This window comes from Urocitellus parryii, chromosome 4 (genome assembly GCF_045843805.1).
Source record: "Urocitellus parryii isolate mUroPar1 chromosome 4, mUroPar1.hap1, whole genome shotgun sequence".
NCBI classification, from domain to species: domain Eukaryota; kingdom Metazoa; phylum Chordata; class Mammalia; order Rodentia; family Sciuridae; genus Urocitellus; species Urocitellus parryii.
In genome coordinates, this window is record NC_135534.1 from 4,325,967 (window position 1) to 4,353,575 (window position 27,609).

Below are 27,609 nucleotides of genomic sequence, written 5' to 3' on the forward strand. Positions count from 1 at the left end.
ACCACGCTTGGTCACGGGCGGGAACACAGCAGCACCCGCCGCTAAGGGGCCCAGGTAGGCTGTGGACAGTGCACCCCGCGTCTCCTGGACTTCACCCCGCGTCCAGTCCACAGGTCAGCGCCATCAGGTCAGCATTTGCCGAGTGGCCTGAGCGTAGAAAGCCCTTTCCAACGGACAGCGCAGGGGCTGGTGGGACCGTCCAGCTGCATGCCCACTCCATCAGCCTCGCCCATGACTTAAAAATGCAGACTTGCTGCTTCTGAAAGATCCTCAGCCCTGGTCCAGGTGGCGGGCACCACTGTCTCCATGACCACAGGTCTCCATGACAACAGCTTGTGGCCCAGGGTGGCGCCCTCTGCAGGCCGGGATGAGCGCCGCAGCTCTGTTCTCTGCACCTGGGGAACCCGCCGCATCCCTTCAGCCCTTTAAGAGCATTCACTCCCAACCAGATCCCCTCAGGCTGGGGATACAACACTTAGGGCTCCCAAGTTTCAAGAGACACGTAAACGGGCTTGTAGCTCTGGGTCCAGGAAGAACACAGGCCTCTGGGCTCTGAGTCCGGGCCCTTGTTGAGACCTCAGGTGGGTGCTGGGGGGGATACCCCTGGGCTCGGCTCCCCGGGAGGTGGCTCGGAGCTCAGGGTGTCCCTGGGCAACCCAGGGTCAGCCTGTGGTCAGCCCAGGTGGTCACCCAACAGGCCCAAATACATGACAACAGGAAGCGGTGGGCAGGAGGGCCGGGTGGGGCGGGCCAGCGAGGAGCCCCCGGCCTCCTGGAGGTAGGTCTGCAGCCCTGGCCAGGGGGTGCCCTGTGTGGACCCCACACCGTGGGCCGGGGAGCCCTGGGAAAAAGGAAAGCAGGGCCCCGGGCAGCGGGAGGGCGCTGCTGGGAGGAGTGTGGCCCGGAAGGGCGTTCCTCACGGGGGACAGAGCTGCAGAGTCCCCAGGACGGCCAGGGTGCACCCAGGGCTCCTCTCTGGGCCTCTGGTGTGACGGTCGGTCACAAGGCCAGCTGTGGCTCCAGTTCTCTGGCGAAGCTCTGTCATCCCCTGGGTCTCGTGTCCCCGGGTGGGGACAGGCAGGATCTGCTCAGGCTTCCTCCCGAGGTTCCCGGGAGGACCCCACGGTGCACCTGGGACACAGTGCTCTTGGTCTTCAGGGTGGGGTGCTGAGGAGCCCTGGGGACAAGCCTACTGCGCTCCTGACGGGCGCCACCTGTGGCCAAGTCCAGCCTGTTTCCCATGGGCCCCGGGAAGGGACGTCGTGGGGAACGGTGGCTCCAAGACTTGAGGCGTCCATCGCCTTTTTGGACCACAAAGTTTAGGACGTTCGCTTTCTGGCCTTTGACAGGGCTTGAGGTAGACACAGTCTCGGGTGGTCAAAATGAGGGGCGGTCTGCCGAGTCCCCGCCATCCAGACGAGGTGGCACGAGGACGCCGCAGTGTCCGGGCTCCGAGGGGTGCCCCTGGCTGATCTCCCGCCCGACAGGGGTCCAAGTCTCGCACAGACCCCACAGCACTAACGGGGGCTGCTGGTGACCCGGGAGCAATGGCCGAGCTGAGGGTGTGGGAACTGAACATGTGGCCGGTTCCTTCTGAGATGCAGTGACCACGTTATCCTGGAGTCGGGAGGTGGGGACCCACAGATCAGGTCACCACTGGTGGGGGTTGGCCACACCAGAGGGTGGCCATGTCACCAGAGGCCAAAGTGTGGACCAAGGGGCTGTCCACCCACTGCAGGACAGAACCCCGAGCAGAGCGCGACCTGAGGGTCCTCCATGGAGAACGAGCCTGACGTCCAGGGCTGGAGGGGCCCCTCCGTGGTTCTACAAGGGCGTGTGGGTGACAAGCGCCCGCCCACAGGCTGTCACCGCGGTGCCAGCTTTATTTTGGCAACATTAGAAATAGCATCCCCCGAGGAACTCCATCCTGCTTGTCTCAAGACTCAGCGACGCTCTTCTCTGTGAGTTTGTCAAAGGTGAGACGATTTGGGCACCTGTGTGCTCAGGGGAGGACCCGTCTCACTGCAGGGTCAGGTGAGTGGCGGTGCGGCTGGGGGCCTGGGGTCTGCAGCCCGAGGACTGGCTCCCCTGACCTGTCCCTGCCTCCTCTGACATCCCGTCTCTCTGGGGATGGGCACTCACCACCCCTGACCCGGCCCACGAGGCCATTCTTTGTGGGGACCTGACACGTGCCTCCCCAGCCGCGAACTTGACCTTGACCTATGTGGAGGGTCATGCAGGGACGGGCATGGTTCCTGGGTGGGTGACAGTGGGTTGGAGGCGCCCACACTTCCCCAGTGCCCGGGAGGCCAAGCATCTTAGGAGACGGTGGAGGATGGGGCCGTGAGGAGCCTCCAGCTCCCGGGCCACCACCCTCCCCAGGACCCCCGCCCTCCTGTCCCGCAGCCCCTCACCTATGTCCTTGGCTCTGACGGCCACCGCCCTCCCCAGGACCCAGCCCGTCCTGCAGCCGCTCACCTATGTCCTTGGCTCTGACGGCCACCCCAGGACCCAGCCCGTCCCGCAGCCGCTCACCTATGTCCTTGGCTCTGACGGCCACCCCAGGACCCAGCCCTCCTGTCCCGCAGCCGCTCACCTATGTCCTTGGCTCTGACGGCCACCCCAGGACCCCCGCCCTCCTGTCCCGCAGCCGCTCACCTATGTCCTTGGCTCTGACGGCCACCCCAGGACCCCCGCCCTCCTGTCCCGCAGCCGCTCACCTATGTCCTTGGCTCTGACGGCCACCCCAGGACCCAGCCCGTCCCGCAGCCGCTCACCTATGTCCTTGGCTCTGACGGCCACTGGTCTCCGGAGCTCAGTGATGAACTTCTTGGCGTCCAGCCGGATCTCAATGATGTTGTTCAGCAGGGCAAACAGCGGGGCCAGCGGGAAGGATGCCACAAACAGGGTGACAAAGCCGAACTGGATGACTGGAGAGGGCCAGGGCCATCAGCACGCGGAGCGGGGTGGCCGGACCCACTGTGCCAGTCCATTACTCCCAGGAACCTCCTGCCCCGGCCACTGCAGCTGCCTGGAGGGGTCTTGTGACAGAACCACAGACCCCAGGGACCCCTGGACCAGAGGGGACTGAGGTCCACCTGCTGCTCTGACCTCCATGCTGGACACTGGATGATGGCAGGAGGTGAGCACTGGTCACTCACGGGACAAAGCCCCGCAGGTCCACTGTGCCTGAGCTGGGGAGGACGCAGCAGTGGCTCCCTGCGTCGGGAGGCTGCCCCCACTGCTGTCCTCAGAGCCCAAGTGACCCCTGCCCGGGCCTCAGGTGCAGGGCGGCCCCCTTCTCCCTGCCAGCCTCCGCCTCCGCCTCCGCCTCCGGCCTCGGTGCTGGTCGCCCGCTGGGCGCTGGCTCTGGGGCTCCCGTGGCCTTGGTACAGGAGCCGATGGGGCTGAGCTCCCGGGGAAGGCCCGGGAGGGCTGCTGCAGGGGACCCAGTAGGGAGAGGTCGGGCACTGCCCGGCAGGACCTGGCCTAAGGCTCTCTGTGCCAGGCGGTAAACAAGGAAGCCCGCAGGTGTCACCGTGTGCCCGGCCGGCCGAGGGCGGGCATTGTGAGCACTGGGTGGGCGGGGCAGGGGATACCTGGGAGCCCCGGTCCCTGGGCAGTCCTGGTGACCTCAGCTCACGCTCAGGGGTGGGCTGTATGGGTCGCCCCTGCCCAGGAGGTGATGGGCACCAGATAAGCTGCGTAACCTGGGCCATGCACGTGGACCATGCACGTGGGCCTTGCATGTGGGCCTTGCGCGTGGGCCGGGGCTGTGGTCACTCCTGACAACACGGCCTCCTCGGCATTAATGGGAAGAGGAGGGGTGAAGGGGCGCTGAGGCCTCTGTCTGCCCCGGGGCCCAGCCTAGTCTCCCCTCGAGGACCGGGTGGTGGCTGAGGGGATGCGGAGAAGGAAGGGGCACAGCAGTGGTCTGAGGTGGTCTGGTTGGGTGTGGGAGGCCACCCTGGGTGCCCAGGCCCCCAGCCGCCAGGGAAAGGCAACGTGCCCCGGATCTCGGCCTGTCCCAGGCTGCGCTTCTCGTCCTCTGGTGGCCCAGGTCCCCGCAGAAGCCCAGGCCTGACCCTGTAGGCAGGGTGGCCTTGCGCCCAGATCTGCTGGCCAAGGCCCACAGAGGCCCACGAGGGCCCAGCCGCTGGGGAAGGAGCAGCCCGGCGGCTTATCTCCCTCCAGCAGAAGGGAGAGGGCCTCGCAGCAGCCCCCAGACCCGCCTCCAGAGTCGGGGCCAGGCGCCTTCTGTGCAGCCACGGGGCAGCTGGTGGCCTGGGGAGCCTCGGGGCCAGCAGGAGGAGCACAGAGGAGGCACTGGGGTGGAGGAACAGCCCAGGTTCCCTGCAGCCTCCCAGCTGAGGCCGTGGGACAGTCCCCGTGCACCCGGGGCTCGTCCCCACTCTGCCACGCTCCCTGGGCACGGTGCACATGGCGGGGTCCCGGGCAGCCCCACGGCCGGCACCCACGGCCTGGGAACCGGCCACCTCCGGCCTCAGGCACTGCCCTCGGGACTCCCTACGTGAGTCTTCCAGACTGCCTGTACTCATCGGTTCATTCGGAAACCATACATTGAGCCCCTGCTGTATACTGGAGCCTGTCCCAGGGCCGGGCTAGGAGTGATGAGCAGTAAAGAGAGGGTCCTGCCCTCAGGGGGCTTTCGTTCCACGGGAGGCAGACAGAGCAGGAGGGAGGAGGGACTCAGTCATCTGCTGGGGATCTGCAGCAGTGTGGGGGGGCCTGCCTGTGCTGGTGGGTGGGTGCTGCCCCTTTGACCATGGTCAGGGAGGATCCCTCTGGGGAACATTCTGGGCACAGTCTCCGAGGAAGGGCCAGGACATCAGGCTGAGGCTCTCCAGCCAGGGTACAGCGGGTGCCAGGGCCCCGTGGCAGGCTTGGCTAGGTGTTTGGGGAACAAGGAGGCCAGTGTGGCCAGAGTGAAGGGAGGCAGAGGGAGAGGGAGGATGTGGGGCCAGGAGGCTCCAGGGGCCACGCAGGCCACATCTGGCCTCTTCCCATCTCTCCTTTGAGCCCCCAGAGAGTGAACTGCCACCTCTCTCATCCTGCGAGGGACATGACTGGGCTGACTGGGCTCCGCCCGGGTGTCTGCCTGGCGGGGACAAGGAACCGCCGCCCGGCCTCTGCGTGAGGCTGTGCCCACGGGACCTCGCCTGGGCACTGCAGCCGCCTGGCCCGGCCTTCAGAAGACGGGGCCCCTGCCAGAGGACGAGGTGCCGGGGAGGGGACAGCGGGGCCACCCCCAGCCCCCACTCACTCATCTCCATGTACTCGGGGGTGAGGCCCGCGAAGGGCTCCAGGTTGTAGTCCACCTCGTAGCGCTGCCGCCTCTTCACGAGCTCCTCGGGGGCCGCCGTGCTCTGCCGCCTCAGCTTCAGGTAGCGGATGAACTTCTTCATCTTCCTGGGGAGACGGGGCGGTGGGCGGCGGGCGGCGGGTGGCCCCGGGCTCTGGCCCCGGGCTCTGGCCGGCTCTCTGCTCTAAGCCTGGACCTCACTGCTCTGCACCCACCCCTGGGACACACGGCTGGGTGGCCTCATGGGGAGCCGAGGGGCAGGAGAGCCAAGGGCCACCGAAGGCCAGGGGAGGGCCCAGCAGGTGCAGGGACATGGGCAAGGCAGAGTTTGGCGGTGCCCACGTGGACACTGGTGGGGGAGAGAAGCCCAAGGTGCCCCTCCAGAGGGCTGGCTGCCTTTGGGCAGTCCTGGGACACCTGGTGAGCCAGCACTGAGGTTTTGGGGACAGTCTGCAGGGTCACCTGTCCTCCTCCCTCTCCCTGGCCACCCTCCTGCTCTGGTGCCCCCGTCCCGGCCCCAGTGCGGTCGTCTGGGCACCACGAGAGGACTCACGGGATGCCGATCTCGAAGAGGTTGTTCTGGATGAGCTGCTTCCCCAGCATGATGATGCTGAGCTGGATGCACAGCTCCATGAGGCAGCCTCCCGGGGCACACTGCAGGACAGGCCCGGTCAGCCCTGGACGCAGCAGGCCGCCCCGCAGGGAGGGAGGCGCTCCGCACCACGGTGGACCCCAGCCCTCCACAGGGGCACGTGCGCCTCCCGGTGCCGCGAGACTGAGCAGGTCCCCCCCCAGTGGAAAAGGGTCAGACGAAGACAAGGCCGTCCTGGGGCGGGCTGGGCCCCATCCCGTGACCGGCGTCCCCCGGGAGGAGAACCAGGGGAGGGAGGCGCACCCTGGGGCGTGGCGCAGAGACCACCCAGGCTTCCTGCAGCCCAGATGCTGGAGGGAGGACGGCAGGTCCTCCCCGCGCTTCAGAGGGAGCGCGGCCTGTCCAGGCCTTGCTCGGGGACTTTGGCCTCCAGAACAGCGGGCAGCACAGCTCCGTGTCTCAGGCCGCCACGTCTGGGGCACTCTGCTGGGCCTGCCCTCTAGGCAGGCCGTGGGGCCGGGAGAAGGCTGGACAGGGGCTCACGTTGCCAAGGCCTGGGGGGCTGGGACCCAGGGTCCTCCGTCCCCCAGGGCCACTGCCCAGTCCCCGACACCAGCTCTCCACAGGCCATGCAGCAGCACAGGCTGGGCCCAGGTGGCTGGAAAGCCACCCGGTCAGGCGGCCAGTCACCTGCTGAGGCCCAGTGCCACTCCCCTCAGTGGCCATGCCTCTGCAGGCTCCTGGGGCAAAACTTTTTATCTAATTAGCAAAAAACGTGTCCTGGATGACCTTGAATTCTGTGAAGCACATCCTGTACTTGGTTCTCCTGTAGGAACACGTCTCCCCACTTCTCTCACGTGGCCCTTGATAAAGTACCACGGACACAGAGAAAACACCAGGCCCAAGGTGCACGGCTCGTACAGACTGTTTGCAAATACCCATGACTGCTAGGCCGCCCCGGGTGTCCAGGCTTGCACCCGGGCTGCAGGACCTCCAGGCTGCACCCAGACAGCCAGATCAGCCTGCACCTGACGTCCACCCACTCACACCCTGCTTCCCAGCGTCTCTATCGGGAAGCCCCGCTCCCTTGTTTTCTCGCCGAGCTGCTTTCTTCTGTAGCTGGGAACGTGGGCCAGTTACCCTGAGATCTGACCCCTGACAGCCCGGCTGGGCCCAACGGAGCCGCTGGCTGGGGACACAGTGGAGCAAGTCCATAGGCCATGACTCAGCGGTGGCTGGCGCCAGAGCCGGTGGCCGGCACTGCGTCTGGGGTAAAGGTGGGAACACGAGCCAAGGCCTGTTTCTCCTCATTTTAGCCAGAGACAGAAACGTCCAGAGCTTCACCAAAGAGCCAAAGAGCCCGCGGCCAACGGGAACCCCGACGGGGTTCGCGCTCTTTAGCGCTGAGTTTCTCCTTTTAGGGTCACTTGGTGCCGACACGCTACCCAAGATCAAAGCCACCAGCCAGGTGGAAAGGGACCGTCCCCACCGCTGGACAGACCCGCGTCACCTGGTCCCCCAGCCCACACAGGGGTGGCACCGCGAGGGCGCTGGGACAGTCCCACTCACCTCTTCCATTCGGAAGGAGCGGAAGATGTACACGTAGTCGCCCGGGCGTCCCACGAACCTGGGGCAACAGGGAGCGCTCAGAGAGCGGGGCCTCCTGCTGGGGAGGGCCCCAGGGGTGACCGCGCTGCGCTGCGCTCCCCAGCCAGGCCAGAGCCTGCTGCCGGGGTCCCCGCTGCCTGGGGTCCCCACTGCCTGGGGTCCCCACTGCCTGGGTCCCCGCTGCCTGGGGTCCCACTGCCTGGGGTCCCCGTTGCCTGGGTCCCCGCTGCCTGGGGTCCCCGCTGCCTGGGGTCCCGCTGCCTGGGTCCCTGCTGCCTGGAGGACCTCCCTGCCTGGGGTCCCGCTGCCTGGGTCCCCACTGCTGGAGGACCTCCCTGCCTGGGTCCCCGCTGCTCTGCTGCCCAGCTAGAGGTGGCCCTTTCCTGAATGTGTGGCCACGGGGGCCACACTGCCCGATGTGCTGGCCCCAGCGGCCTCCCACCCGCAGGTGGAGGTCCCTACCGGCCCTTGAAGAAGGCCACGTAGAAGATGGGCGTGTAGGAGTTGACGAACTTGAGCAGGAAAGCCTTGAAGGTCAGCCTCTCCTCGAAGCTCTTCTCCGTCTTGGGGACCTCTGGGAGAGACGGACAGTGCCGTGCTGACCTGGCCACAGGCACCACCGGGCCAGCGCTCAGCCCTGCTCCAGACAGGTTGGCCCCGGCCACGCTGCAGGCACAACCCGGGTGTGGGCCTCACCGATGGTGGTCAGCCACCTGGCTATGCAGCCATAGACCTCGTCCAGCAGGATGATGACCACCAGGTTGATGATGACCGCAGTGGCCGTGACGGTGACCCGGATGTTGGAGCGCACGGAGGGGGAGGAGTTCATGGCCAGGGCCGCAGCCGTGGAGATTCTGTAGATGATGACGCCTAGGACGATGGCGAACGTCACCGCGATCTGCAGAGGGGACGGGGACGCACTGGGCTGGGGCCACGGGGTCTCCCGTGGTCCTGACCACCGGCTACTCTGCCACAACCCGAGAGTCCAGCACTGTGCCTTCGTCTCCCCTGTCCCCGTGCAGCACAGTGCTGGGTGGCCACAGCCCAGTGGCTGTCTGGTGGGCTCCCTGTGGGGGGCTTCTCCCTGGGACCCGGGCACTGACGGTCCCTGCAGGGCCAGGGTGCCACCACGGGGCACTGCACCCAGGAGCGGTGGTGGGCCTGGCTGGACCCCCAACCTTCCCAGCAGCCATGACCACCTCTGGGTCCTCCGTGGGAGCGAGCCGACGCTCACCAGGCCCACTGTGGCCAGAACATTCCAGAAGATGCAGGCTGCTGGCTGCTGGGGAGAGGGGCGGAGCGGCTGCCCTGGTCGTCTGTCCCGCCCACCACCGGCTGTCTGGGTTCCTTTTCCTCAGGCCCCACTCCCCCGGGCCCACGCTGGCCCCGCCCTGCGTGGCGCTGTGGACACCCCACACTGAGCCCCAGGACTGCACCGCAGGGCTGGGCCTGCTGGCCACTTGTGGTCCAGCTGCCGGATGAGGCCCCTGCACCACGTCCCGGATGTGGAAGACCCTGTGCCTGTGGGGTCATGCGTGGCTCCCAGGATGCGCTGGGGAGGCCCGACTGGCCAGTCTCCCAGGGACGCTCAGGGTCGGGGACACCTGCTCGTGGGGGAGGCTATGGCTTCTGGAAGTTTCTAGGGAAGCTCATTTTAAACTTTGGCCTTGACTTGCTTCTGCAGACGTCTGCTGGTGACTAAATGGTGGCCACGCCCGCCCTGCAGCCTGGGTTCCGATCCCGGGCAGCAGGAACCAGGCTTCCCTGGAGAACCCCTCAGGGCCCCTCCCTGGCCCGGTGCCCGTGTGCCGCGGTGCCCGTGGGCCTGCATGACTCAGCAGGGAGCCCCAGGATGGCCACGCCTCTAGGATTCAGGGTCCTCGCCACCGTCTTCAGGACCACATGGGTCCCCAGATGGACAGAGCCAGGGACCAAGCTGTGTCCTCGAAGACGCCGGAGGGTGACTCACTGGTGGCAGGGCTAGCCGGGACGCTGGGCCCGGGCGGGGGAGCTGGCTCGTTCCCTGCCCCACATTCCTGGGCCCTGGCTCCGGCTTCCCGCCCTTGCCATGTGCTCCTGGCTCAGCCTCTCTGCAGACTGGCCACAGGAAAGGGCTCTGACTGAGAGGACAGGCAGAGGTCACGGAGGGTCCTCTGGGGAAGCCCTTCAAAGAGGGATGTCTCTGCTGCCACCTTCTGCCCGCCCCCAGCCCTTCCCTTGCTTCCTGCGGGGAGAGTGGTGGTGATGCTGGAGGTGGGGCAGCCGTGTGGTAAGCAGAAGGGAACAGGTGCAGGACAGGTGAGCGTCGGGGACGTCAGCACCCTGCTGGCCCCGAGGAACAATGGCAAAGCCCGGGGTCTCCTTGGCCCTCTGCTAACCATGCTCCTCCTCCACCAGGAGCAGCGGAGCCTGGGGCTGCCTGAGCCGCCTCTCTCCAGAGCCCTGGCCCCCCTGGGGTGACGGCCGGCCAGGCTCCCAGTCAGGGACCACGTCTTTCTCTGCTGACCCCAGTTCCAGCAGTCACCCTCAAGGCCAGGCCGAGCCCCTCCACCCAGAACCTCCTGGGACACCACAGCCGTCCTGCCGAGTGGCTCCCTCCTCCAGGACAGGGTGGGTGGCCCGGGCTGGGGATGGATCTCTCCAGGGTCAGCCTCGCGTGGGAGCCTCAGGGGAAACCGAGGCCCGGAGGCCTTCCGTGGCTCGCAGGCGGCTCCTCCCCGGGTCTAGAAGCCCCTGCCTGTCTTCTCCTCTGAACCTGCCCCCAGGCAGGCTGCCCGCTGGCTCCCAGTGCTGGCCGTGCTCAGGGCAGAGGGCCCACCTCTGGCCTCCACGTCCTCAGTAGAAGGGTCGTGTGGGCTGGGATGAGCCTGGGGGACGAGCCGGGAGACACTCCCCAGAGGCCCTGGCGTGGAGGCCAGGGGACCTGTCCAGGCCTCGGGGCAGGCGGCTGCACCAGGCTCTGGCTGGAGCTCCCAGGCTGGACAGGACAGAGCCACGGGGGACATCCACCACAGGCCACGTGCAGCCAGGCACCAACTCGGACTCGGCTCCCCGAGGCCGGCTGGAGGCCCCTGAGCAGTGTCCTGCGGCTTTGTCTAGCCGCTTCTTTGGTGGTTTTCCTGAAGACCCCTCGTCTGTCCCGCAGGACAGCTGTGAAGGCCAGGTCTGTATGGTGGGCCTGGAGTAAGGGGCACCCTCACGTGACAGCTGAGTGTCACCACCTGAGGTGGCTCATGCCCCTCCCGCCATGGGAGCCCCTGGCCTCGGTGGGGCCCCGACGCCTTTCCATCTTGATGAGGGTGGGCTTGCCCACTCGCCTGCTGCCCCCACGGACGGGCCACTTTGTCCTAGATGACGCTGACCCACCCTGGCCTTGCGGAACTTACCATGAAGACGATGGAGACCAGGTTGGTGAAGTAGGCCGGGAACCGGTCTCTCCAGGTGAGCTTCACCTTGTCTGTCTGCAACAGGAAATGACCCGGTCATCCGCCGGGGACCACAGAGCTGGACAGACATGTGCACGTGGGAGACGGGATGACAGGGACACTCAGCAGAACCTCAGCAGAGGCGACCGGCGAGTGCCAGTCCAGGGTGCAGGGACGCCGTGGGGCCTGTGCCCACGAAGCTGTGCACGTCCACCCACGGCTTCAAAACGCTCCCAGAAGACCCGGGGTCAGCCGCACTTGGGGACCCTCCTTCCCAGCGACGCTCCTCTCAAGGGCTACAGGATCTGAGGAGCTCTGGGTCACAATGGTCAACTGTCCCCTGGGCAGCTAGTCAAGGCAGGCTGCTGGCAGCCCTGGTGGCAATGCCCAGCAGCACAGCCCGAGAGGCCACAGGGCCAGGTCGGCATGGGCTGGACGGAACCCGGGAGGAGCCGGTCACTGGCACACACTGTGTCAGAGGGGGGTTTGAACAGGAAGACACACAGGCCACTGGCATGGACACAGCGGCAGGGCCACTCCTTCCAGGAGCGGCCACATGCGAGTGAGGGAGAGGATCCTGGGCACTCGGCAGCCCTGGCCAGTGCACGCCCGAGTGACCGCACACGGAGACCCCCACAGCCATGCAGTGACGCAGCGGGGAGCGGGGGAGGCAGCAGACGTGGACACAGCCGTGGCAGGGGACAGAGACACGGAGGGTTGCTGGCAGACGCCAAGACTCGGGTGGCCCCAACAGGAAGGTACCAGTTTCACCCCGGCCAGGGCCGTCCTGACCCTCTGCTTCCATTTGTTTGTGGATTCCTCCGGAACATGCCGGCGCTTCTGAGGGCGGGTGGGGAAAAGAGAGGCTGTGCCGCAGGGCAGGACGCGGGCCGGCCCGGCGGGGACCCACGGCCCCGGGCAGCAGCTGGCCCTCCGAGAGGCCGCTGGACTCTGGGAGTTTCAAGCAAGGACAGACGGCACAGGCCGCTCAAGGGCAAGGCCGCCAGGAGGCCAGGGCGGAGCCAAGGCCTCGCGAGGACTCGGCAGCCCTCAGGGCCCGGGCACCGCCACCCCCCGGACCCCAGTGTACGGCCGGGTGGTGCCCAGCGAGCCTCTGGGGTCGTGAAGGAGGCCACGCCTGGAAGCCAGGGCGACGTGCCAGTGACGGGGGCGATGTTCCCCAATCAGCTCGTTGAGTGCCACTCGGCGGGGAGCCAGCACCACAGGGCGGCGTGGGGAGCCACGGAGCAGAGGGAGTGAGGGGCTCCGTGGACAGGCCTGGGGGCCTCAGAGCCTGGAGAGTGAGCCCTCACCTCGGTGGGCCCCGAGGTGCCTTCCGCCCGGGCTGCGGGACCCACGGCTGAGGCTGGCTGGAGCCCTGGACCCCAGCGGCCAGGGCCACTCCTCTTCCTTAGGAGGGAACCAAGTTCCCATCTGCGCTCCCTCTACAGGGCGCCACCGGACAGCGGTGCCCAGGCTCTGGGCCGACTCCCAGGCGTCCTGACCAGGCTTGCGGCCAGTGTCCCCGTGAAGGCCCCCGGAGGCCTGCGGGGCCTGAGACCCTGGCGCCCGGGCTGCGCACAGGAACACGCAGCCCAACTGGCCACCTGGGGACGGACCCTTGCCTCAGGGGACGCTCTTGCCGTGTGCTCATCTGTGCCCTCGAGCCCTGCCCAGGCCCCAGGGCGGCTCCTTCCTGTCTGCACCCCCGGGCGCTGCGCTGAGTGGCCCCTGGAGGACCCACCTCGCGGTGCCCAGGGACCCCCGCGACAGTGAGCCCAGCCGCTCTGTGCCCGCAAATTCTGTGCCCATGAAGTGACAAGGACAGGGAAACGCAGCTGTTTGTCCTGAGGGGACCCAGAGGCAGAAAACGCCGTGTGACAGTAATCTCTGGAGCTTGAAGAGCACCGCCTGCCTCTGGCCCTCCACAGCCGTCGTGGACCTCTCCACCTGCGACAGGCGGCCAGGCGGGCTCCCTGGTGCCCTGGCCCTGGGCGAACCCGTCATCGACTCAGCTGAGCCGCTGGACGCTGGTGGGCCCTGGGCTGCCCCTCGGGGTGGCCGATATGACGAGGTGTGGCCGCAGCACACGCAGAGCCACGCGCGCCCATGCCTGTGGGAACGGAGACCGCCACGTGCGTGGGGCCCGGGCTGAAGAGCTTCCTCCTCCCTGGCCACACGGCACGGGGCGGCAGGTTGGCAGTGGTGACTCAGGGTGGCAGCCTCGCAGCCACCTGCACCTCCTCCGGAGCTTCTGCTGACATCGAGGTGACCCCCCGGACATATCAGGTCAGGCCCACAGCAGGGTCGACAGACTCCAGCCCGCGCCACGCCTGGCCCCGACTGTTGTGAGTGACATTTTCCTGGAGCACGGCCAGCCTGGGTGTCACCTCATCAGTGGCTGCTGCCGCCCGGGTGGCAGAGCTCAGAGCCTGAAACGTTCACCCCCTGAGCTGACCCTGGTCTATTGCTGATGTCACTGGGCACCTGCTAACCCAGGTCTACACTAGATGGACACATGGCACCCAGGTCTCCACGAGGTGACACGCAGTGTCTGCTGGCCCAGGTCTCTGCTAGGTGATGAGTGGTGTCTGCTGGCCCAGGTCTACACTAGGTGACGTGTGGCGTCTTCTGGCCCAGGTCTACACTAGGTGACATTTGGTGTCTGCTGACCCAGGTCTACACTAGGTGACACGCGGTGTCTGCTGGCCCAGGTATACACTAGGTGACGTGTGGCGTCTGCTGGCCCAGGTCTAAACTAGGTGACGTGTGATGTCTGCTGACCCAGGTCTACACTAGGTGACACGCAGTGTCTGCTGGCCCAGGTCTACACTAGGTGACGTGTGGTGTCTGCTGACCCAGGTCTACACTAGGTGACATTTGGTGTCTGCTGGCCCAGGTCTACACTAGGTGACGGGTGGTGTCTGCTGGCCCAGGTCTACACTAGGTAACGTGTGGTGTCTGCTGGCCCAGGTCTACACTAGGTGACATGCGGCGTCTGCTGGCCCAGGTCTACACTAGGTGACGTGTGGTGTCTGCTGATCCAGGTCTACACTAGGTGACGTGTGGCGTCTTCTGGCCCAGGTCTACACTAGGTGGCACGCGGCGTCTGCTGGCCCAGGTCTACACTAGGTGGCACGCGGTGTCTGCTGGCCCAGGTCTACACTAGGTGACACGCAGTGTCTGCTGGCTTAGGTCTACACTAGGTGACGTGTGGTGTCTGCTGACCCAGGTCTACACTAGGTGACATGTGGTGTCTGCTGACCCAGGTCTACACTAGGTGACGTGTGGTGTCTGCTGGCCCAGGTCTACACTAGGTGACGTGTGGCGTCTGTTGGCCCAGGTCTACACTAGGTGACATTTGGTGTCTGCTGGCCCAGGTCTACACTAGGTGACATGTGGTATCTGCTGGCCCAGGTCTACACTAGGTGACTCGCAGTGTCTGCTGGCCCAGGTCTACACTAGGTGACGTGCGGTGTCTTCTGGCCCAGGTCTACACTAGGTGACGTGCGGTGTCTTCTGGCCCAGGTCTACACTAGGTGACGTGTGGTGTCTGCTGGCCCAGGTCTACACTAGGTGACGTGTGGTGTCTTCTGGCCCAGGTCTACACTAGGTGACTCGCGGCGTCTGCTGGCCCAGGTCTACACTAGGTGACGTGTGGTATCTGCTGGCCCATGTCTACACTAGGTGACTCGCGGCGTCTGCTGGCCCAGGTCTACACTAGGTGACGTGCGGCGTCTGCTGACTCAGGTCTACACTAGGTGGCACGCGGCGTCTGCTGGCCCAGGTCTACACTAGGTGGCACGCGGTGTCTGCTGGCCCAGGTCTACACTAGGTGACGTGTGGTGTCTTCTGGCCCAGGTCTACACTAGGTGACTCGAGGCGTCTGCTGGGCCAGGTCTACACTAGGTGGCACGCAGCGTCTGCTGGCCCAGGTCTACACTAGGTGGCACGCGGCGTCTGCTGGCCCAGGTCTACACTAGGTGACACGCGGCGTCTGCTGGCTTAGGTCTACACTAGGTGACGTGTGGTGTCTGCTGACCCAGGTCTACACTAGGTGACGTGTGGTGTCTGCTGGCCCAGGTCTACACTAGGTGACGTGTGGTGTCTGCTGGCGCAGGTCTACACTAGGTGACGTGTGGTGTCTGCTGGCCCAGGTCTACACTAGGTGACTCGCGGTGTCTGCTGGCCCAGGTCTACACTAGGTGACTCGAGGCGTCTGCTGGGCCAGGTCTACACTAGGTGGCACGCGGCGTCTGCTGGCCCAGGTCTACACTAGGTGGCACGCGGCGTCTGCTGGCCCAGGTCTACACTAGGTGACACGCGGCGTCTGCTGGCTTAGGTCTACACTAGGTGACGTGTGGTGTCTGCTGACCCAGGTCTACACTAGGTGACGTGTGGTGTCTGCTGGCCCAGGTCTACACTAGGTGACGTGTGGTGTCTGCTGGCCCAGGTCTACACTAGGTGACGTGTGGTGTCTGCTGGCCCAGGTCTACACTAGGTGACGTGTGGTGTCTGCTGGCCCAGGTCTACACTAGGTGACGTGTGGTGTCTGCTGGCCCAGGTCTACACTAGGTGACGTGTGGTGTCTGCTGGCCCAGGTCTACACTAGGTGACGTGTGGTGTCTGCTGGCCCAGGTCTACACTAGGTGACGTGTGGTGTCTGCTGGCCCAGGTCTACACTAGGTGACGTGTGGTGTCTGCTGGCCCAGGTCTACACTAGGTGACACGCGGTGTCTGCTGGCTTAGGTCTACACTAGGTGACGTGTGGTGTCTGCTGGCCCAGGTCTACACTAGGTGACTCGAGGCGTCTGCTGGCCCAGGTCTACACTAAGTGGCACGCGGCGTCTGCTGGCCCAGGTCTACACTAGGTGGCACGCGGCGTCTGCTGGCCCAGGTCTACACTAGGTGACACGTGGTGTCTGCTGGCTTAGGTCTACACTAGGTTATGTGTGGTGTCTGCTGACCCAGGTCTACACTAGGTGACGTGTGGTGTCTGCTGGCCCAGGTCTACACTAGGTGACGTGTGGTGTCTGCTGGCCCAGGTCTACACTAGGTGACCCGCGGTGTCTGCTGGCCCAGGTCTACACTAGGTGACTCGAGGCGTCTGCTGGCCCAGGTCTACACTAGGTGGCACGCGGCGTCTGCTGGCCCAGGTCTACACTAGGTGACGTGTGGCGTCTGCTGGCCCAGGTCTACACTAGGTGACGTGTGGCGTCTGCTGGCCCAGGTCTACACTAGGTGACGTGTGGCGTCTGCTGGCCCAGGTCTACACTAGGTGACGTGTGGCGTCTGCTGGCCCAGGTCTACACTAGGTGACGTGTGGCGTCTGCTGGCCCAGGTCTACACTAGGTGACGTGTGGTGTCTGCTGGCCCAGGTCTACACTAGGTGACGTTTGGTGTCTGCTGGCCCAGGTCTACACTAGGTGACACGCGGTGTCTGCTGGCTTAGGTCTACACTAGGTGACGTGTGGTGTCTGCTGACCCAGGTCTACACTAGGTGACGTTTGGTGTCTGCTGGCCCAGGTCTACACTAGGTGACACGCAGTGTCTGCTGGCTTAGGTCTACACTAGGTGACGTGTGGTGTCTGCTGACCCAGGTCTACACTAGGTGACGTGTGGTGTCTGCTGGCCCAGGTCTACACTAGGTGACGTGTGGTGTCTGCTGGCCCAGGTCTACACTAGGTGACGTGTGGTGTCTGCTGGCCCAGGTCTACACTAGGTGACACGCAGTGTCTGCTGGCTTAGGTCTACACTAGGTGACGTGTGGTGTCTGCTGGCCCAGGTCTACACTAGGTGACGTGTGGTGTCTGCTGACCCAGGTCTACACTAGGTGACACGCAGTGTCTGCTGGCTTAGGTCTACACTAGGTGACGTGTGGTGTCTGCTGGCCCAGGTCTACACTAGGTGACTCGCAGTGTCTGCTGGCCCAGGTCTACACTAGGTGACGTGTGGTGTCTGCTGGCCCAGGTCTACACTAGGTGACTCGCAGTGTCTGCTGGCCCAGGTCTACACTAGGTGACGTGCGGCGTCTGCTGGCCCAGGTCTACACTAGGTGACGTGTGGTGTCTGCTGGCCCAGGTCTACACTAGGTGACGTGTGGTGTCTGCTGACCCAGGTCTACACTAGGTGACACGCAGTGTCTGCTGGCTTAGGTCTACACTAGGTGACGTGTGGTGTCTGCTGGCCCAGGTCTACACTAGGTGACTCGCAGTGTCTGCTGGCCCAGGTCTACACTAGGTGACGTGCGGCGTCTGCTGGCCCAGGTCTACACTAGGTGACGTGCGGCGTCTGCTGGCCCAGGTCTACACTAGGTGACGTGCGGCGTCTGCTGGCCCAGGTCTACACTAGGTGACGTGTGGTGTCTTCTGGCCCAGGTCTACACTAGGTGACTCGAGGCGTCTGCTGGCCCAGGTCTACACTAGGTGGCACGCGGCGTCTGCTGGCCCAGGTCTACACTAGGTGGCACGCGGCGTCTGCTGGGCCAGGTCTACACTAGGTGACGTGTGGTGTCTGCTGACCCAGGTCTACACTAGGTGACGTGTGGTGTCTGCTGGCCCAGGTCTACACTAGGTGGCACGCGGCGTCTGCTGGGCCAGGTCTACACTAGGTGGCACGCGGTGTCTGCTGGGCCAGGTCTACACTAGGTGGCACGCAGTGTCTGCTGGGCCAGGTCTACACTAGGTGGGCACGCGGCGTCTGCTGGGCCAGGTCTACACTAGGTGGCACGCGGCGTCTGCTGGGCCAGGTCTACACTAGGTGGCACGCGGTGTCTGCTGGGCCAGGTCTACACTAGGTGGCACGCAGTGTCTGCTGGGCCAGGTCTACACTAGGTGGGCACGCGGCGTCTGCTGGGCCAGGTCTACACTAGGTGGCACGCGGTGTCTGCTGGCCCAGGTCTACACTAGGTGGCACATGGTGTCTGCTGGGCCAGGTCTACACTAGGTGGCACGCGGTGTCTGCTGGCCCAGTCTCCTAGGTGGCGCGTGACGTACCTCCTTGTTCTTGGACTCTTTCCTCAGCGACTTCTCCAAGACCCTGGCCTCGTACTCGGCTCTGGGATGGTCCTGTGGAGGGAACTAGCTGGAGCTGCAGTCCGCGCAGGCCAATTGCGGTGGCCCAGGGCGGCTGTGGGCAGTGCACTCCGGCGCCCTGGGGCCAGTTCACGGTGGGCAGCTGGCCACATGTCCGATTTAGAAGCCCCCGTGTCTGGGCCTGGGTGCAGGCCCAGGCGGCTCCCCTGTGGGGACCACGTCCTGCGGGGAGGCCAGTGGACCTGGAGGGTGGTGGGCTGTGGGCAGGCTGCAGTGAGCACCCAGCCACGAACTGGCCCCGGGACACTGTGCGGAGCAGCTGCGGGGCCAGAAGAGACCAGTAAGTACCAGCAAGCGCGGGCAGCAGGCGGCCCGGGGGCCCAGGCAGGTCAGCGAGGCACTGGAATGGAGAACAGGTGAGGCGAGGGGGAGCAGAGAGCCCGGCCCAGGTGCAAGAGTGAGAGCCACACGGAAGACAGGCGGGCAGGCGTGCCGGAAGGTCCCTCTCCCGGGAGACAGGCTAGAGGGGGACAGAGGATGACAAGAAATTCCAAACCTTGACGGCCTCCTTCAGGGAACCAGAAAGTGGAGACAAAAACAGAAAGACTCAATTACTCGGGCTGTTTTCAGAACAGGACGCGTCCTCTAGAGACAGTGCTATATATGTACACAGAGGTACCAGGGGTTGAACCAGGGACACTTGACCCCTGACCACACCCCAGCCCTCTTTTACATTTTATTTGGAGACAGGGTCTCACTGAGCTGCTCAGGGCCTCACTGAGTTGCTGAGGCTGGCCTTGAACTCGCGATCCTCCTGCCCCAGCTGAAGACAATCCTCTGAAGAATCACCATGAAGGTGAACGGACACAATGGACACAGAGTGTTGGGGACAGGGGTTGACAGGGACCTGGGATCTGTGAAGTCCTGGTGGCTTCAGGATGACCTTGTGAGCTGTTCACTTTGTAGCTCTAAGTTTTTGCAGATTCCCAAGTCAGTGCCAGACTCAGTCCCTGGGCACAGCCGGGAGGCAGAGAGGCCATTCGCTGGACAGAGCTGCTGCTGGGTGTGCCGACACCTGGGCTTCGGACTTTGGGAGGCCCTCCACCTGAGGCTGCTGCCTCCCCCAAGGCCCAGGGCAGCTGTGACCCGGGGCCGCTCAATTCAGGGAGCCCTTTAGGCGCCCCCTAGGTGGGCATGCCGTGTCTGCTGACCCAGGTCGACACTCGGTTGACCTCAAGGACTGCCTCGAGGACAGGCTCAGGTTCTGACCTGGCTCGGCCTGGACAGCCGCTTGCTGCCGGCCAGGCAGCTGGGTGAGCACTTAGGAGGCTCCTGCTGTGTGCTGGGCCTGCTCTGAGCAGGCAGGTCCATGGACCCACTGAGCCCTCCCACGCCCCATCGAGCGAGGGCCACTCCTCGTGCCTGTTAGGCAAGGACGCTGGGCCCCAGATGTGAAGCCACGTCCCCAGGGCCCACCCTCCACCTGCAGGGGGTCGCCTGCTCTGTGCCAGCTGCAGGAAGGCCCTCGCCGGGCACTCGGGCTTGCTGGGCACGCCATGGCCGCTGGCCGCTGGCCGTCCCCCTTCAGAGCAGGCCGACGCTCGGCCCTGCCTCCCCTCTGCGGTCTCAGGACGGGTCCCCTTGCTGAGCTGCGCCTGGCTGCGGGCAGGGAGCTGGCTCCGAGGGCCTAGGGGCCTCTGGGACCACGGGCGAGGTGTGCCCTCCCCACACCCTGCAGCCCCCAGATGGGAAGAGGTCAGTGGGCGAGCCTGGGCGGGCGCCCTAGACCCGCTGGTGGGTGGCGCGTCTGCGTGGTCAGACACCCTGGCACACGCAAAACGGTTACCCCGACACTGCGGGGGTCTGGAGCCCCGGGGGGGGGGGCAGGGGTCGGGGAGGAGCCTCGCCGTGGCCGGGGCACCTGGGGGCAGGGGCTGCACAGCGCCCAGCCACTGACCTCCTCCTCCTCGAAGCCCGTGAGGTCCCAACGGTAATTGAGCCGCATCTGCTTCCGCTTCCAGTGCTCCATGAAGGTGGCGGCTGCGGAGGGAGGGGAGTGGAGTCAGGGCCACTCGTCCCCGTGACGGGCAGCGTCCTAGTCTTCAGCAGCCCTGGGAGTGCCAGGCCACCGGTCACCCCCACAGACGGGGACACCGCGGCGCGCAGTCAAGCCCCGCCCGCCCGGTCAAGGCTGCGGCTGGCCCCAGAGCCCTGCCCTCACCTCCCGCTCCCCTGCTCCCCGGGACCCCGCTCACGGTGGGGCCTCCAGCTGGGGGTCGGGCCAGGGCAGGGAGTGTGTGGCCACCACGCCCTGCTGCGCACTCCTCATGGGCCACACAGTTCCAATGCCACCACCTCCAGGGAGCCACCAAAAACCCGCCTCGGGGTCAGGAAGAAAAACAAAAACCTCTCCTCCCGAGACCTACGAGGTCGGGACATGGCTGCGTGTCCCTGGGCCTCAGTGGTTGAATTCCGTTCCCACCGTGAAGTACCGAGAGGCAGGAGCTCACTCCACAGGCGTCTGGGGGTGAGGCCTCTGGAGGTGGTTAGGGCCAGACAGGTCATCTTGGAGCCCGTGAGAGCTCTCTGAGAGGGAGGGGCCAGACAGACAGACGCAGCGTGCCCCCTGCCTCTCACAGGGGCTGCCAGCAACAGGACATTACCAGGCACAGCCCTTGACCTCGGGCCTCCAGAATCTCAGCCAGAACAAACCTCTTTGCTTTCTAAAGTCACCGGCTCAAGCATTTCGCTGTAGTATGGAAAACAGACTAACACGGAGCCCTCCCCACACTGCACCCGTCCTGCTCCTGTGTTGCCACCTTCTGTTCCAATCCTGTCTCACGTTCTGCGGAGCCTCTGGCATGTGTGTCCTGAGCACCTACCCGGGCCTGGCACACTCGGACGGTCAGCAGTGCTCACTGATGAATGGGTGAGCTCACAGCTTGCCAATGGAGACACAGGAGCCTGAATCATTGGCCAGGAGTGCTCCCCACAAAGGAAGTGCTCCCCACAAGGAAGACCAGCAGAGGCCCAGGGACGAGCGAGCACAGGGCTGGACACAGAGTAGCGCTCAGGATCCTCCCGCCGCTGCGAGCCAGGCACGGCTCCCCCCGAGTGCCTCGCTATCACAGCTGGTGGGCGCTACTTCCCCATTTGAAGGAGGCTCAGAGGGGCCAGACGGCTCATCTTGAGAAGTGGCGGGACCAGGACAGAGCTAACATGACACGTGGGACCCCGGGTCTCCAGTGCGAATTCACAGGCTCCCAGCAGGAGGCCACGTGCCCTGGAGATGGCGTGGGGTGGAGGTCACTCTGCAGGGAGTTGTCCCTCTTCCCGGGACGAGAACGCACCCCGGGGTTTACACGAGTTCATCCCCAAGGGTCATGGCTCCTCAGCCAGGCCCAGCCAGCAGCCGGGGAGCTTTCCAGGCCTTGCAAATGGGCAGGACTTCATCCCGCGAGCTGGACACAGAGGGACGAGAAGCCAAGCTGGATATGGCGAGGCCACCGGGGGCCGTCGACGGCAGGCTGTGGGTGCCAGCGTAGGGGTGCCAGCTTGCGGTGTTGGAGTCAGAAACAGGCTGCCCACAAGAACCTAGGATGATGGCGGGCAGGTTCCCGGGGGTTTGGAGCCAGGAGGACACGGCCACCCCAGGATGCCCCAGGAGGCAGAGCGGAGGGAGGGGCACCTGGCCCACCTCCTCTGGTCCCCAGCGGGGTCCCCGGGGCAAAGCCTCCAGGAAGTGGAGGCCAGGGAGTGCGGGGAACGTGCAGGTGCAGAGCAGGGCAGCGGGTGGGGGGATGGCCGGTTTGGGGAGGGGCTTTGGACAAGAACATAAAGGCACAGGTGACAAGAGAAATGGACAAGTGGGACCTCATCCAAGTACAAGCTTCTGCACAGCGCAGGGGGAGCCAACCCAGGGGAGGGACAAGCGGCAGGGGACCAGCGCCCGCCTGAGGCAGCACCGTCCAGGGCGGCAAGTGACCCGAGAGCCGTTTCCAGGGACGTGAGCGGGTCAAGAGGTGTATGCAGAGAGCACTCGGCGCCACTAACATGGGAAATGGGACCACACCACGGGGACATGCCACCGGCCCCAAAAGGGACGATGGCCCAAGGGGAGAATGTGGGGAACAGGTGGGAACCTGAGTGGGACGGCACCGAGGTCCCCAGGCCAAAGCTGGCCGACCTGGTGCTGCAGCCGCCCCCCAGGCACACAGCGAGGGAACGGAAGCCGGGGTGGGCGGCTCCTGCTGGCCCTGCGGCCGAGCACCGTCCACGCAGCAGGGGGTCCGTGGCCCTCGAGCGAGCGGGTGAAGAAGACGTGGCGCACACATATTCTTCAGCCGCGGGGGAATCGATCCTGTCGTCTCCAGCAATAGGGTCGGGCTGGAGCGGGACGTAGGGGGGGCGGCCGGGCACCCAAGCGCCAGGTCTCTCACGGTCTCTCTGTCGGAGCTAGAGGGGCGGAGCTCGGGGGAGGCAGCGGCCACGGGGCAGAGGGCCCGGGAGGAGCGGGCTCTGGGTCCTGTGCCAGCTGGTGACGGCAGTGGCACCCTGGGTGTCAGTCCAAGAGCTGGAGAGGGGCTCTCGGTTCTCCCCGCGGGAGGTGATCCCACTGGGTGACAGCCACCTCCGTGCCTGGGACGAGGACGGCAGAGCACCCAGAGCACCCAGAGCCCTGCGCCGGGAAGACGCAGGGCAAGACCTGCCAGCCCCAGGGCCACGCACACCCAGGAAGGAGACCCCAGCTGTCTGTCACCACGCCCTCTGGCGTGGGGACCAAGGTGGGGCCAGCCTCCGTCTACCCTGCACCCAGAGGCCCTGCTCCTGTGCCCCCCTCTGGCCACGTGCCCGGCCAGGCCTCGGTGTCTCAGGACAGAGGCGACTGTTGGCCCGCGCTGGCCCAGGAGGGCTCTGCGGGGAGCTGGCTGTCCCTCTCCATCTCCTCCTGGGTGCAGCCTCCGTGTTTCCGTGCCCGCCTGTGGCCTCAGCACTGGTGTCTGATGTGGCCTGGTCACGTGTCAGGCTTCGGGCAGGCACGTGGGGGACACTGGCTACCCTCACGCCCAGGCTCTGGGTGCAGGCCCCACTCCCGGGGAAATCAGCGCTGAGTGCAGAGGGCACACGCCAGGCTGAGTGGGACCTGAACCTCGTCCTGTGACACTCCAGGGTCAGCCCGAGAGCACCGTGCTGGATGGGCAGGGAGTGGTGACCACAGCCCCGATTGTAAGTCCAGTTATCATGGGTATGCCTGGCAGGGACACTCCTGCCACCGGCCCTCCTGGTGCCAAGCGTGGGCAGCAGTGGGTCCGTGGGTCCTGGTCCTGGGGGTGCCAGTGACACCACATGGGACACAGCACCCGCCTGGCAGCAGCACTGGGTGCGGTGCCCTCCCCCCAGGTCCACCACTACGGCCCCTCGAGGCCGGATAACGTGCTCCATTTCAGAGACCCACACACTGAGGTCCTGAGGCCGTGGGCCCATTCCCAAAGGGAGGTCACCTGGCCCCCCGACTTTGAATGTCAAGACCAGCGTGGGCCAGGGGGCCGCTTCCCACCACTGGGCCACGCTGCCAGGTGACCAGAGACCAGACTCCCCCTGAAACCTGGGCCTGAAAGCCAGCACAGTGTGGAAGAGGTGGCCAGAGGGAATCCAGGCCAGGGCAGGAGCCGCTGGGCAGGAGCTACGTCCCTCTTTCCTTCAACATCTGCAGCACTCAGGGGCCGTGGGCAGCAGGTGGGCTGGCCCTGGGTCTGCACTGGACCCAAGTGGGGCGTGGGGCAGGACTTGCCTGCTGCCTGGTCTCTGCAGGAGTGTCCCTGAGCTGGTCCCAGCAGTCCCTAGGGTGGGCCTCCGAGTCGCCCCGACGGCTCTCACTACCCAGCCCCCTCGAAGGGGCCCCCATGTCCGCCAGGAGGCTGCTCGGAGCCAGGCCGCGGTGTCCACATGGTTACGTGAGGCTCCACAGCGGTCCTCAAGGCAGAGTGGGGGCTGGGCGCGGTGGAGTGACCGCTTCCTGGGGCCAAGGGGAGGCATCGGGAGGGGGCCTGTGGCAGGACCGGCGGGACAAGAAGAGACACCAGGGAGCGGGCACCGTCTCTGTCCAGCCACCCCATGAGGGCCCCGAGGGCGGGCGGCAGTTGGAGAGCCAGGACGTGGCCCTTACCAGAGCCAGAACCCCACACCTAGCTCCTGCGTCCTCGCCCCCAGGTCCGTGAGCCACCAACATCTGCCGTGGAGGCCGCCAGGTCTGTTTTAAAGCAGCAGCTGAGCTGGCCGCATGGACGCTGGGCACTGCACCCACTCTCCCCACACTGTGTCCCCTGAGTCCCCACCTCGAGGTCCTCGGCCCCCTGTGGTGCTGCTGGGAGGCAGGGCTCTGGGAGGGTGAGGTCCCGAGGGTGGCCCTCATGCCCTGGTGAGCACCCTGACAGACAGCCGCCTGTCCCCTGGCCCCATAAGGACATCTCTGCACCAGGAGACCGGCCTCACCGGCACTGCTGGGCCCTGCGTGATCTCGGACTTCCGGGCTCAGACTGCAGGGCCAAGGTGGTGCCCCGTGCATCTGTGTCCCAGCCAGGGACTTGTGCTCAGCGCAGACTCCGCCTTTAGGAGCTGGAGAGCAGAGCCGGGTGGCCCAGGAACGGCAGGGCAGCGCCCTCGTCTGGTACCAGCAGTGGACGTGGGTGTGGCCTCTGGCTTTGCTTCGCACGGGGTCCCTGCACCCACCTCTGCATCCCCAGAGCCCCATCTGCTGGCCTTTTAATCCCAGCAGATGACCCCCCCAGCTCCAGGGAACAGCCCCCTCCCCCAATTGTCAAAGCCACCAGGACCTCGGGCGCACTGGAGGCTCCAGCCCCTCTGTCACCTCGCTCACACTGTCACACTGAGCATCGAGCTCGGTCCCAGCAGCTGGGCTGGGAGCAACTAACCCCCTTTGTTCTGCACGAAGTGGACACGCGGCTGAAACCCACCATTACGCTATGATTTCAGAAAATTGATCCAAGCAGAGAGCTAAATGGGGCTCGGAGCTGCCTAACGTGACAACCCATCTGAGGCTCTGAAATGTCACCCGCACCAGCAGGAGCCACCACGGAGCCTCCAGGACCGGCGGGCGGCTGGGAAAGCCCAGCTCCCCAGGAGCACAGGGCTGTTCTGGGGGGGCTGCTGCATAGGGAGTCCACTCCCCGTGAGCGGCCACGGCCAGGGGCCCCGCGTCCAGTCGGGACAGGTCTGGGGCTCTCCCCGTCTGTGCGTGCAGTAGTGAGGCCAGCCGGAGGGCACGAGGAGGGCACCGAGCCAGGAGAGGAAAACCGATCCGCTGAGGCCAGGAGAGGGTGGTTGAATGAGGATCAACGCCCCTGTGCCCTGCTAATTGCACTTGGCAGCTGGGCAGCGGGCCAGGGCCAGCTTTGTCTTCTCACCTGCGGGCGGGTGAGTGGGCAGGGCACAGCTCCCCATCTCCCGGGCTCACCAAGCTCTACTCTGCCCTGCGGCTTGCGTCAGGAAGGAGTGAGCGCCCCACTGCAGAGAGCTGGTGGCCTCTGCAGAGTGGGAGGTGCCCACTGAGCTCACACTGGATTCCCCACTCCAGACGGGCTCACCTGGTCTCCCTGCCGTGGGGGCGCAGCTGGGGAGGCCAGGGTCGGCCAGGCTCAGGAGGACAGGCCCCCCTGCCCACATTCCTCCCTGGAGCAGGGCTGGCCATTGTCTTTGAGGGAGAAAAGTAGTAGGTACCCAGCGCAGAGCAGCTGGGTGGACAGGGCAGCCCTGTCCACGGCGCTGTGGGTTTAACGAACGCCATCTCATCCCTGTGGGTCCCGGCTGACCAGGCAGCCTTACTGCCTGGACCATCCAGGCCAAGATCCGACATCTGCTCCCCCAAGAGGACACCTAATGGGGGCTTGGAGAACATCGGGATGGAGAGGTGTGACCAGGGCACTCACTTGGACCTTGGATATTAATGGGCCAGGCTGTGGATCTGTGATGAACCGGTTAGCTGTGTGACTTTGGGCAAGTCCCTTGACCTTTCTGTGCCTCAGTGTCCTCATCCGAGATCACAGACCTCCCTACGGCTGCTGCGGGGTCCCGAGACAGCCCGTGCAGAGAGCACAGGCAGGACCTGGTGTGGCCGGTCCCCACGGCAGGCTCCATCAGGGAGAAGCGGCAGTGTTGGGGAGACTGACGGAGAAGCTATTTCAGACAAAACTCTGAGGTTGGTCAGGAGTAAGGGAGAGTCGTGTGACACACCCTGTTGGCCAAGTTGGCTGGTGACATGGGAGGGGCAAGGGCTAGCGGTCAGGCCCCGGGCTCAGGAGCCGGGAGGCCGGGGTTCGGGTCTTCCTCTGCTGCTCGGCCTGGGGTAGGGTCACGAAGGCTCATGGGCTAAGAGGGGCCACGGAGCCACCTGCCTGGCGGGTCACCGGGGAGGGGTCTCCGCACACCACAGGCTCGGTGGGCACCTGCCACTGGGAGGGCTCGCCCCCCCCCAGAGCTCTTCTCTGAGGAGATGGAGACGAGGGAGAGGGGAGAGTGGGGCGCGTGTCGGGCGGGGGCCAGGGCAGTGGCCAGGTTCTCAACAGCGGGCACCCTACAGGGCTGCTCAGCAGCAGGTCCCGGGGCCCCCGGGGGCAGACTGGGCAGGGCAGGACGGTGCCTGGATCTGCAGCCTGTTGTCGGGTTGAACTCGGGCCTCAGGAAGGCTCTGCCCGAGCCGCAGCCCAGCCCCTGCAGCCGGCTTCTCTGGGGCCTCCAAGATGTGGCAGACGGACACGGCACATCGGGGAGTCTGTTCCCACTGCCACGAGGCTGGCAGGGGACAGAGCCAGTCTCGGGCCCCCGGCCTGCCCGACCCTACCAGCCACGCTCCAGTCACGTGGGTGAGTCAGAGACGGAGGCTGCCCAAAGCACTGGGCGGTGGCCACACAGGCCGAGCCCACCGTGGCCCACTTCCAGCCTGGGCAGGGGAATGGGGAGGCTGGTGTCCAGCCAGGAGGTGTCCTGCCTGGGCAGGGCCTGGAGGAGGGAGGAAAGGCAGGGCTGACCACTGCTGAGGTCCCCAGGAGGGGCAGGGGTCTGCAGCGAGGAGCCGTGGGTGAGGGGACGTCAGAGATGATTCCCCAGGGCCCAGGAGGCAGGAAGGGGGGCAGGGGGTGGGCTCCTGTCCCTGCCCGCAGCCTCACTGTCCTCAGCTGTGAGGGGGGTGAGGCATCGTCTGGGGGACACGGAGGATGGGGTGCTGTGGCCCACACACCTCGGCTCAGTGGCCCAGGGCCACCGAGACGCCCACCTCGGCTGGAACGCTTCCCAGCACGGGCAGCTCAGCACCCGGGCCACCCCGCCCGGCCCCCCGCCCGAGGCCCGTGAGGTGGCCTCTCAGGCTGAGCTTCTCTGAGTCCTTTTTTGCCCACTGAGGGGGATGACCGCTGACCCCAAGGCTGGGCTCACCTCCTGTCTCCTGCTGGTAACCCTGGACCCCGTGTGGCGGGCCGCAGCCCAGGGCTGACGTCGCCTGGTCTGAAGGCCACAGGACCCGAGGGGCCCACTGGAACCTCCTCTCGTCCCAGGGGCCTGGCCCACCAAGAGGGCTGCCAGCTGCGGCTGAAGTTTCAGACCTCAGAGGAGGGT

At 65.7% G+C, this 27,609-nt stretch overlaps 1 protein-coding gene across 1 annotated transcript in view; it reads right to left on the bottom strand.

Annotated features, from left to right (window-relative positions):
• Ano1 (anoctamin 1) overlaps positions 1 to 27,609 on the bottom strand; it is a 140,351-nt gene that overhangs the window by 9,117 nt on the left and 103,625 nt on the right. Inside the window, 11 exon segments of the mRNA XM_077797374.1 lie at positions 2,778 to 2,930; positions 5,285 to 5,430; positions 5,877 to 5,977; positions 7,485 to 7,542; positions 7,986 to 8,097; positions 8,220 to 8,421; positions 10,910 to 10,984; positions 11,711 to 11,788; positions 17,944 to 18,015; positions 18,539 to 18,550; positions 19,940 to 20,022. Coding sequence (XP_077653500.1) covers positions 2,778 to 2,930; positions 5,285 to 5,430; positions 5,877 to 5,977; positions 7,485 to 7,542; positions 7,986 to 8,097; positions 8,220 to 8,421; positions 10,910 to 10,984; positions 11,711 to 11,788; positions 17,944 to 18,015; positions 18,539 to 18,550; positions 19,940 to 20,022 — 1,092 coding nt within the window.